The 12,522-nt window shown below is 32.9% G+C and overlaps 1 protein-coding gene across 9 annotated transcripts in view; it reads left to right on the top strand.

Annotated features, from left to right (window-relative positions):
• Positions 1 to 12,522, top strand: part of LOC107453633 (twitchin) — a 264,438-nt gene that overhangs the window by 197,733 nt on the left and 54,183 nt on the right. For all 9 annotated transcript variants that reach the window (XM_087158572.1, XM_087158571.1, XM_087158570.1 and 6 more), the window contains 7 exons: positions 1,670 to 1,867; positions 3,682 to 3,793; positions 4,786 to 4,961; positions 8,153 to 8,434; positions 8,515 to 8,687; positions 12,004 to 12,133; positions 12,214 to 12,507. In XM_087158572.1, coding sequence (XP_087014698.1) covers positions 1,670 to 1,867; positions 3,682 to 3,793; positions 4,786 to 4,961; positions 8,153 to 8,434; positions 8,515 to 8,687; positions 12,004 to 12,133; positions 12,214 to 12,507 — 1,365 coding nt within the window. The remainder of the gene's footprint in view (positions 1 to 1,669; positions 1,868 to 3,681; positions 3,794 to 4,785; positions 4,962 to 8,152; positions 8,435 to 8,514; positions 8,688 to 12,003; positions 12,134 to 12,213; positions 12,508 to 12,522) is intronic.

The raw sequence follows: 12,522 nt of genomic DNA, 5'->3' as shown, positions 1-12,522 counted from the left end.
GATGACATGTCTTCGGATCATCCTCCGGGATGTTTCCCAGACCGTCGCCAATAGCCCATTGTGCAGCTCCAGTGCGACGTAATTGAACTACAACAACGCTTAGATAAATGTACGAAATATATATTGGGTATAGCTAAGTGACACTGTTCAGTATGCATTTAACCAAAAACTGATGTTTCCCCTCAGCAGAAATTAAAATATCTTTCATAGGAGAGTACGCATTAATCGCAATTAGTTTGCTCCTACAAACAGAACATCATGGTAGATCAGGTTAAGAGAGTCTGGCTATGTTGATAAGGATTAATATATTTAGCCTTCGGTTGTTTTGCCAGATACTTCGAAATTCGGTGATGTAGAACCATAGCTGTAAATGCTTTTTCATAATTTCCCCCTCTTTTGAATTTGAATGATATTTTTATTTTTTATTTTAAGAGCTTTTGGATCAATATTTTCTCATTATAAATTACTCCCAATGCTGCTACAATTTTCTCTAAAATCTTTAAATTTAAATATTGTAAAACAATTGAAAAAACTTTTAAGCATAAATAAGTTTACTAAATAAATATTTCTCTAATCATAATTGCCAGAGATTTATTTTCCATTCAGAAAAGTAAATTAGCCAAATTTCAGTCATTTTGATTTCGGTAATTTAGGTAACAAGAAATTGAAATGAGAATTATCACTGAATTACAGTATGACAATCAAAATATTCGGTTTTCGCACTTTGAAGCAATTTATCTACTCCAATGGCAAGAGTTGGTGTTTCATGAAAAAAAGAATTTGCTTTTCGACAATAGAATAGAATATCACAAAAAACTTTTAAAAATAATACAATGCGAAACTTCTAGAATAGTGTAACTAATGATTCTTACTTATCTTGAAGTATTTATTATATTTTATTTTATTCATAAGCTACATGTTTTTTTAAACAATTAGTTCATTTTCAATGAAGTCAATAAAAACATTTCTTTGGAAATTTGAGTGACGTTACTTTTATTTTAAGGTCTATTATTTGGCAATTTTTCTTAGGTTGTCATATTCTAGCCCTGATGATGGTATTATTTAAACGAGGATTTATCTTTCAAATATTCTTGACCTTGTATCTAATTATTTAAGAGGCACATTTAAATATGATCTTTTATTTATTTATTTAAATAGTTCTTTGCTTTGTTTCTGTTACATCTTTTGTATTTAAAAATGAATTTTAGTCCTATTAACACCAGATTGCCCAAGGAAGTCATTTTGACTGTTTTCTAATTTCAATTAGAAAAACAACGATGTATATAATGATACAATTTCTTAAAATTTTGAGATTTTTGTGCAACATACAATTTTTTTAGTGTTAATATTTACTAATAACATATTACACAACTGTAATTAATATAAAAAGTATTAAAAATTAATTTTAAACACATTTCTTTACACATTAGTTCTTCTTTCCCAGTGCAGTCGATTTTGTCTGCTTTTGGACACTACAGATATATACTAAGTTTCATTCTTTCCTAGAGTGTTAAATTTATATGCTAAAAAACGTAATTTTACAAGCACAATTTTTCACCTAATATACTAAAATTATTTTTCTCCAAACTGCTCCACCAACCAAATTTACTTGCTGCCATACATACTTCTCTTGCTGGTAATTCCACTATCCCATCTGAATTGTTTTCAGGTTACATTGTTGAGAGGAGAGAAGCAGGGAGCACGTTTTGGTTCAAGGCCAATGATTTCCCATGTGCTGAATGTCACTATACTGTGATGAATCTGATGGAGAACGCTGAATATGAATTCAGAGTATTTGCCATCAACGCAGCTGGAAAGAGTGAACCCAGTGCATGCACCAATCCCATTAAAGTATGCGAACTTGCAGGTATAGTCTTCCTTTACTTTACAACAACAACACATTTAACGCATTACTTTTTCAACCTAAATTGCACTGTTGATTTCTGAATGCAATAAAAATGTATTTTAATTTGGTTTTTGCTTAAACATTATAAATTTTCTTTTATTAAAATATATTTAATTCAAATTTATTTTACGCTATAAAATGCGAGTTTTTTTTCACTTTCATTCTGTAGGCTTCATTTTGGAGAGAATTTATATCCCCATTCATAATATATATATATATATATATATATATATATATATATATATATATATATATATATATATATATATATATATATATATATATATATATATATATATATATATATATATATATATATATATATATATATATATATATATATATATATATATATATATATATATATATATATATATATATATATATATATATATATATAAGGTCCGGCTATTAATTTCCAGGACTGACGTAACTGTAGGAGAAAGAAAAGCCGGAAGATGGCGCTAATGATTGCATATTGAAGAGTGTTTTCTAGCGCATGTTCAGTGCAATCGGCGCCATTCTGAAGTGAGTGGTTCTCGTGGAACGGCGCATTAAAACGGAGCTCTTAAATTCCTGTTGTCGAAGTGAAATGGAGCAAAGAATTAACATTAAATTTTGCTTCAAATTGTGCAAGACAGCTGCAGAAACCTACGAATTGTTAAAACAAGTTTACGGCAAGGAAGCATTATCTCGCTCAAGAACTTTTGAATGGTTTAAACGCTTTCGAACGCGAAAGCGTGGAGGATGATCCGCACACAGTTCGGCCGCAGTTCGCACGCAAGCCGGAAACAATTGAAAAAGTTCGCGTCCACACATTGCGTTTGCTGTGTGGCGATTCTCAGCTCAGCATGGTGTCGTTGAGTCGCAGCATCCACCATACCCGCCAGACCTAGCACACACTTTTTCCTGTTTCTTAAGCAGAAAAATTCACTGAAGGGAACAAGATTTCAGGATGTCGAAGCCTTCACGAAAACTGTAACGTCACTAATAAAGAGCATTCCAAAAGTGGACTCTAAAACTTCTTTCCGAAATTTGTACAGCCGAGCACAGACGTGTATTACGGCTGATGGGGATTACTTCGAATAATATTAAATGGCTATGTGTTTAACTTTTTTTTCTTCTGAGTTATTCCATGAGTCCTGGAAATTAATAGCCAGACCTTGTATATATATATATATATATTAATTTTCGTGAAAAATAAAAATGGTTTTTATAAAAAAAATGTATCAGTTTCTTTAGTTTTACGTAAATTTAAATAATTACAAGTATTTAATTTTCTACAAATAAGTTATTAAGTTTACTGACAGAAATAGTTGGTGCTTAGATCACTTATGTTTGGATAAAAATGATCCTATTTGCCGCTAATATGACTCAATAGGCGTGCTGCCCATCGTTCATCTACATGCTGTGCAAGTGGCCCTTCACTCAAAAAAGTATATTAAATTATAATGGAAAAGGATATGCATAAGTATTTCTCACCAAATTTTTCGAATCAAAATAACTAAATGTGTGAGTTCTGTTTCTCTAATAACTGTTCTCACCATCAATTCCTTTTCGAAAACCATTATTCAATGTCAACTTTCGAAACATCTAATTCAGAACTAGATGTTGCTTCAGACCTGTGAATTCAGTGCATTTAAATTGATTCTGAGGTTGTGTTATTCATAAAACAATAAAAAGAAACACATTAAGTATATTCAGTTTTATTTGTTAGTTGAATATTATTCCACCGAAAAGTAGTTGCAGAAGTGAATTTTTGTTTCAATTGACAGGTGGACAGAAACCAGAGTTTGTGAGAAAATTATTCAACAAAAGTGTTCCTATTAACAAACACGTCGTGTTTGACTGTGAAGCCATTGGAAATCCCGTTCCAACAGCTAGATGGTAATTCTCTCTCTTTAATCAATATTATAGTTTCATTTTTCAAATACCATTTTGAACATCGATCGTTGCTAAATAATCTTGTATAGTGCTTGAGAGGGATTCTAGACGATTATTTTTAACAAAATTTTCGATATTTTGATTAAAAAAATAAATATTTTAACTGTTTTATTCTGCGAAATTTAGTACCAAGTCTAAGGATAATGCTCAAAAAACTTCCGAAATTTCTGTGATGTATATAAAATCACTTATTTGAGAGAAGAAAAAAAAAATTTCTCATTAAAATTTAGCAAAGCAAGCATACGACAGAATATTTACGATATGGAATGGAGTTACCAAACGATATAATTTATTACTTTTCTTACCAAATATTTGCCATATAATTAATTTTCATATTTGTATACAATACAAAATATGAAAGCATATAAGTGCCATTTATTATTGTTTAATATATATATATATAAGAATAAAAACAAAAAGGGTAAAAGGAAGAAAAAAAGATAAAAATGCAGAAAATTAATAAGTTTTATTTAGGGATTTTGTTTTATGGCGCATTCTGCAGTTAGAATATGTCATAAAACAAAATCCCTCTAATTATACTTTTTCCTCCATTAGGACTTCTGTTTTCATATTTTGTAATCTGACAATCTTATTACGAAAATATTTTAAATCATTCTTGAAAGATTCCGTAAGCTCATTTGAATTTGTTACTTCGCTTTATACGTTTTTCGTCTTTTTTTTCCCCTTTGCATTTTATTTTCTGTTATTTGTGTGATCTATTTTTTTTACTTCATGCGTTCTATTTTGTTACAGTTTTTTCGAGTGCTCCTCACACTATTTTATCGATATATTTTGCGTTGGTTCTATTGGTACAATATTAGAAAGCACTCCTTTTTGCGTATATGATCGTGTGAGCTGATGAATAGATTATATCTTTTAATTTTTTGTATATTTGCTATGTAATATGTGAATTGAGAAAAGGCGTTTTGTCACAGGTTCAAGAATGGTCGTGAAATCCATCCGGGTGGTCGTCTCCTGTTGTCTGAGGGAAAAGATGGAGAATTCAAGTTGACGTTCACGGAAGTGTGGGAGAATGATGAAGGGGAATACGCTTGCGTCGTCTCCAACTCTATTGGATCTGACAAATGTTTTGCCAGAATGATTATAGCAGGTATATAGCCCTTCTTAGGTATATACATTCTCTGCAATTCACACTGTTACTAACGGTTAACGCTAGAAAAACTCTTTGTAATAACTATCGATTGTCTTTCACATAAAGTTGTCGCAATGATTCTTGTCTGAAGATTTTTCATCGCCAGGAAATAATTCAATTAGTCTTGAATAATAAACAAGTAATATAAAGAGTCAATTCCTACTCAGATCAACAAAGAAAATTTTTATTTTAGTTACTTTTTACTAAATAACTAGTGGGCTGCGCCCCCTGATCGCTAACGCTCGCCAACCCCCGAAAATTGCTACGCAATCTTATATGGTTTGCTTCGCTCGCTACTAACTTAGGTACATTGCAAATGCACAAAATTCTAAGAATTCAAAACAATCATTCAAATCCATATAAAAACTTTTTTTTAAAAAGAATTACATCTTTTTAGCAAATACTAAGTCATTAAAATAAATTTGAATTCAAATAAATGACATGTAATTCGTTAAACCTATTAGAAATGTGCTATAGTATAATTCGTGATATAAATCAAAAATCGTCAAATAAATTCGTAATATATAAATTCGTGAAAAAAAAGCGCTTTCGACAAAATACTAAAATAGAGATCTATCGACAAAGACTGCTCACTTCTGCCTAGCTTAACAGAGCGAGATTGCCGCAGCTGATGCTCTCTGGTTATTTCAGTTTCCATTTTTAAAAGTGCTATATGTTGAGCCACCTCAGTTAGATTTGGCATGTGACATTTTTAGTGGCAATCATTGGTTGATTCGCCGTGTAAGAGAAATAGTAACGTACACAAAACAAAGCAAGCGTTGCCACCGGCGGAAAAGAAATACAGGCAAAATTTGGGAGCCACGTAAGAGAATTATTTATATTAGATTACAACTTCTCCAATATAAAACTATAATTAATTAAATTTAACGAATATTTTTAAAAAAAACTATAACATAGAGTGTCATCCAAGTTTTAAAAAATGTATTTGAACTTGTATGTATGAATTCTTTTATTAAATATTGAAAATTTGAACAAGATAGAAGGTGAACTAATAGTAAGAATTGAAGGGAAAAAAAGATATCTTTTTATAGTACTGTAGTAAAATGAATTTACTGAAAATCAGGCTAAGTTTATGAATTTCATTTCTGAAGGAAGGTAAATCTGTTGCTGCGAATTTGAAAATTGATATTTTTTTTAAATCATTTCTACATGATCGCTATCTTAATTTTTTTTTTCTCTTACAAAGAGGTTAACTTTTAGATGAACCAGAAAAGGTGAACTGAAGGATTGTTTTTTTTAGTTCGTTTTATTTTTAAATAATTTCTTTTCTGTGAAAATTTATTAGAAATGTATTACATGCGAAAATAATAAAGCAATTTTGGCATCTGTAAGAATATCACTATTTTTTTCTTCTTTCTCCTAAACCAATAAGTGCTATTTCACCATTTATAAAGTTTTCAAGTGAAAAACTTTTTTTTTTAAAATTTCAAACATCGTTATTTTTAAATTGTATTTAGTTTGATGTAAAAATCTTTTTTTTATCAAAATCATAAACAAATTAAACACGTGACTTTAGATTTGTTGACGTAGTTTTCTCATGCTACAACGTTCTCATTGAACATTCTGAGATAAAATAAATAAGTAAATACACAATAAGGTAACTCCTTTTTTGATGAATATGAATTATAAGCAAGCAAACATCACTGATTCTGTCTTCAAAATGACAGACTTGTCGGCATTTTAATTTATATGTCTAAGCCAGTGAACGTCTTTCCCGAATGATCTGAACGAAATTTTTAAACCATTTGTAGAATCATAGACTAAAGTTGCCTTCTTCACAAATGGAGGGACTCTTCATTTTATGAATATAGATGTCCTACAGTCCCTGGCCAAACTATTAGACGCCCTCTATAAGATCTAAATGATCAGGTGATACTATACAGCTTTATAGTTTGTACGCTGCTTAAACCGGTTTGCACTTTTTTATGTTCGTGTATCTGTTGGTTAACATTGTAATGCAATACGTTCAAAATAAATACAAACAGGAAGTATATTAATTATCTCATGAATAAAAAAACTCATTACATGTGTGTCTAAATGTAAAAGTATCACTTATAACCTCGTGCAAAACTTTTCATTATTAAAAAAACCTTCAGTGCGTTATATAATTTGATATAATAAATATTCTATATTTATATAATATATCGTCTAATGTATCCAATCGTCGAATTTATATGATATATCGTCTCGTGTATCCAATCGTCGAATTTATATGATATATCGTCTCGTGTATCCAATCGTCGAATTTATATAATACATCGTCTCGTGTATCCAATCGTCGAATTTATATGATATATCGTCTCGTGTATCCAATCGTCGAATTTATATGATATATCGTCTCGTGTATCCAATCGTCGAATTTATATGATATATCGTCTCGTGTATCCAATCGTCGAATTTATATGATATATCGTCTCGTGTATCCAATCGTCGAATTTATATGATACATCGTCTCGTGTATCCAATCGTCGAATTTATATGATATATCGTCTCGTGTATCCAATCATCGAATTTATATGATATATCGTCTCGTGTATCCAATCGTCGAATTTATATGATATATCGTCTCGTGTATCCAATCGTCGAATTTATATGATATATCGTCTCGTGTATCCAATCGTCGAATTTATATGATATATCGTCTCGTGTATCCAATCGTCGAATTTATATGATATATCGTCTCGTGTATCCAATCGTCGAATTTATATGATATATCGTCTCGTGTATCCAATCGTCGAATTTATATGATATATCGTCTCGTGTATCCAATCGTCGAATTTATATGATATATCGTCTCGTGTATCCAATCGTCGAATTTATATAATACATCGTCTCGTGTATCCAATCGTCGAATTTATATGATATATCGTCTAATGTAACCCATGGATACAGGACCGTAAACAAGTGCAAACAGTCGTTTGAAAACAATAAAGCTGTATAGAGTATCACCTGATCATTAAGATTTTGCATAGAATCTTACAGTGCGTCTAATCGTTTGGCTAGGGACTGTACATAATATTGGACTAAATTCAAGAATTACTATAAAATCAGAATCTTGATCCTACTGGACAGAGTGACGGTTTGTTAAATGTGATGCGAAATAAATGAAGATTCTCTTTCTTGAATAGCCGCACCCAGAATCGAAAGATGCCCCACAGAAGTCCTCTTTCCCGAAAAAGAAAACGGAAAAGTGAAAATCTATTTCTCTGGCACTTCACCCTTCGACGTCTTCTTGCACAAGGAGGGATTCGAGGTGAAAGAGAACGACGATCACATCAAGTACACGGTGTTCGACGACTACGTCATCATTTACTTTAAGGACATCTCAAAGAATGACGTCGGGAAATACAAACTGACAGTCAAGAATGACAGCGGATCTGCCGAAGCTACCTTCTCACTCTTTGTCACCGGTAATATATCTCTCTTAATTTCTAAAAAATTCTTTTTTTTCTCCCCTCACCATTCTCAATCCATTTATTGTGTGTCGCAGGTCTCCCTGGTCCTCCCATCGGTCCCTTGGAGGTGAGCGACATCAGCCAGCACACGGCCACCCTGGCATGGAACCCCCCGGAATACGACGGGGGATGTAAAATCACTCACTATATGATAGAGAGGAAAGAAACAACTCACAACCAATGGGTGATAGCTGTCAGCTACTGCAAGGTTACCTACATTCTGCTATACACTAATAGAGCGATATAAACTTATAAACACATTTATCCATCATGAATTAACCTTGATTTTTCGTTGCTCTATTTAAGGCAGGGCTCGAAAAACAGTGTTCGTGATACATTTTCAATTTTTGTTATCTTACAAACAGTCTTGTAAGTTACAAGGCAGCAAAATGACCCACAATACAGCAACATACTTCGCATATATTGATGTTTTCTCTGTCTGGGAGTATTGCAGCGGTTGAAAGGGGCTTTACAGCAATAAACTTACAAAAAAACACAATACGTACTGGTCTTAAACAAGAAGCTTTAAAAGCAATTATGAACATCTACCTAAATGGAAAACCCCTTTCGGATTTCTGTTCAGAAACCTCTGTAAATCATTGGCTTGATTGTGGAACTGGCAAACGTCATATTTCATTCATTTAAAAAACGCAGTACCCTCGGATAAATTGACATTCCAGATAACTTGACCCTTGTCATTTAAATTATTTCATAAAAGAAATACTAGGTTACTATTAGTATTAGTATAACCTAGTATTTTTTTTATTACTGTATAATGTAATCCTAGTAACGACTAATTCATTGTGCAATTTATATAAATGTTTGTAATAAATAGGAGAAAATTATATTTTTATTTATTTCGAAGCGACGGGTTAGTTTCAAAGGAGGACAGGTGCATTGTTGGACAAACCGTCCTCGGGGACGGGTAAAATTTCTGAGTTTTTTCGAGCCCTGATTTAAGGGTTAAGATACTCTGAAGTCTAAAAATATTTTGAAAAAAAATTGTGATCACAGGTGACCCACAGGCAAAATGGTTGTTGTCTAATTTTTTTTAAATATATTGTTCAAATGATTAAATTTCCTTTTATTCACAACTCAAGAAGTATTTGTGGGATTTCTCTGGTCCCCTATCTCAAAAATAAACTCACCCACTTAATGCGTAACAAAATTAAGAGTGAAAAAAAAGAATTCTAACAAAATGATCGAACAGCAGCGGTCGCCATAGCAAAGCTTGCAACGGCGACGCATGAGCACTATCTACTATTACTCTTCGTCCACACCATCAAACCCAAAACAACACCCATTTTGCCAATGACTTTACAGTAGATTTGCCGCTTATCGCCATACTTTTATGAGCGTTCTCTGCACGCGGCACTGTGTCTACTATAGATTAGTTCACATCGTGTCCGAATTTTGTCCATGAAATTGAATGTTTTATTTTACGAATGAATCAAAAGCTTTTTGAAATCAATTATAAAACTTGTCCCAGTGTTTTATGGGTCGGTTAATTGAATCTTGAGTAATGTCCTCACTATTGTAATTCATAATTAACATTTATAGGGCTGCATCGTTTTCAAATCTAAAGATAATATTTTTAAACAAAACTTTGCTTGTAAGTATTTTTCTCTTGCACGTGTGTCAAAAAAAATGTTTTACATCCACTTCAAAATTAAATCTTCTTCAACTATTATGAATGATTTTTATTTAATTCTTTATAGTTAAGGTTGATCTTTATTGTTCTAAATACTAATATAATGAATTAGTATTTAGAAAGTATTTTTTAGATTTTTTAAGAAAAATTATAAAATGCAATTACGTGCAAAAGCAGACACCAACAAAAAAATAGAACAGTACATACCTTTTGCTACAAACCTTTTCGTTTAAAAGTATGGATGCTGAACCCTTTTTATTATTTAAGTCTTTTTTTGTTTTAGTAGGGTCAATGTCGCATTTGGCAAGAGAAGGAAATGGAGTGATTTACGAGCCTGCCATATACCTTTTCGAATCATTTTATCTAAAGATTGATTTGAATTTATAAAAGCAATAAAATGCTTTTGTAAGTTCAAAAATCCAATTTTATTAAATGTACACAACTGCTCTATTCAAAACATAGTTTTGTGTCCATCTGAACCTTAAATTTTATATCATACGATGCTTTTCTCTCATGTATTTTACTAAAGTCAATCCAATAGAAACAACATAGTAATCAATCCAACAGCTTTTTCAGATTGCACACAATTTATTATGGGACAATGTTTGAACTCAGAACAATTATCATTCCACAGTTGATAGGACTTGATAAATAAAACATATTGAACGATTAAAGCATATTAAAAATTCTCGTAACCCTTTTTTTAACTTAACATCATATTTGTTATCATAGCACATAGAAAAATAAATTTGGTCTAATTATTAATACATGGTGCGTAGCGTTTTTAAAAAGTGTTTAATGGTGCTTATTTTTGATTTTCGTCTTAAAAGCCCTTAAAGATGCTTTATTTCATTGGGTATTTTTTTAAAGTGCTTCATTTTCCCTTTCCGAAAATGAGATTTTTTTTTTCTTTACCATGCCGATTTTCGGCACGTATTATGCAAAAGCGTGCTTTTCGTATTGTTCTATTCAACGTTTTCACAATTCATTTAACGAGAATCTATTTCGGTGTACCGTCGGTTCGTATGAAAGCGCCCATCATTTCACATGCTTGATAAAATAACTTGCAAGTCTGCTTCGACTGAGCTGGGTTCGATGAGATTATTGCACTCTCATGTGCAACTCTGCCGCAAGATATTCTCCAAACTGAGGCTTCATTTTCCACCCTTTGATATCAAACCGAAAAATCTCATTTTATAATGGCTAATACAATCAAGAAAAGAGTTCTTTGTCAGAAAATAGTTATCTTATCATGATCATGTCTTATTATTCTTATTATTTTGCTTTTCTTAAAGTATAGAGTGCTTAAAAAGTACTTAAAGGTGCTTATTTTTCGTAGAAAGATTTGGCTACGCCCCCTACAATAATAACCGTTTGATGTGTTTACTAAAAATCGTAGTTATTAATCGCTGCTGTCCCGCAGTGGACTGATCGTTAGGACACGGTTCCCAGCAGATCACCGAAGTCACGCATCACTGGCTACGGTCAGTGTGCGGGTGGGTGACCACTTGGATCAGTCTGCGTAGGGACCGAGGGTGTGCGGTATTGGTTCTCGTTAAACTGTGCTACCGTAAAGTGCTCGACTTCGCGCGCAGGTTGTCGGGCTACAGAAGCGGGGGTGCCATCCCCTCCGCAGAGGATCAAAATTGTGATGGCATGTCTTCGGACCATCCTCCGGGATGTTTTCCAGACCGTCGCCAATAGCCCATTGTGCAGCTCTAGTGCGACGTAAATTAACAACAACAACAGAAATAATCACTGCTAATATCATCATTCCCTTATCGTAATATAATGATATCTTAATCGTAAATAATAATGAATAATTATCTGCTGCACATGACATACTATTAATAATAATGAATGCTATTCGCAGGACACAACATTTACAGTTCAGGGTCTGACAGAAAACAGCGAGTATCTCTTCCGCGTGATGGCGGTCAATGAAAATGGCCATAGTCCTCCTCTTGAAGGAATCAACCCCATCATTGCCAAACTGCCCTTCGGTAATATTTAATGGTCTCTTTGTGTTTTGTTCTGTTCTTCATGAGAATTTTATAACGTGTTCTATTATTTGAATTCTTAGATCCTCCCGGTGCCCCCGGCACTCCCAAAGTGACGGAAGTGGGGGGTGATTTCGTCAATCTTTCGTGGACGAAGCCAGAGGATTCGAGAGTACTGGGGTACTGGATAGAGAAGCAGGAGACGGGCACCAATACTTGGCAGAAAGTGAATCTCTCTCCCTGCCACACCACACAGATCAACATCATCAATCTGATAGAGGATCGTCAGTACGAATTCCGGGTGTTTGCTTACAATGAAGCGGGTTCGAGTCCCCCTGCCCTCACCGAACGTCCAGTCAAGATGGTCGACCCCAATGGTAAAATGATCGTTC

Source organism: Parasteatoda tepidariorum, chromosome 3, assembly GCF_982258835.1.
Source record: "Parasteatoda tepidariorum strain Cologne lab strain chromosome 3, Ptep-v5.0, whole genome shotgun sequence".
NCBI classification, from domain to species: domain Eukaryota; kingdom Metazoa; phylum Arthropoda; class Arachnida; order Araneae; family Theridiidae; genus Parasteatoda; species Parasteatoda tepidariorum.
The sequence above is the reverse complement of the archived record's forward strand: the minus strand, read 5'-3'. Positions and strand labels throughout refer to the sequence as shown.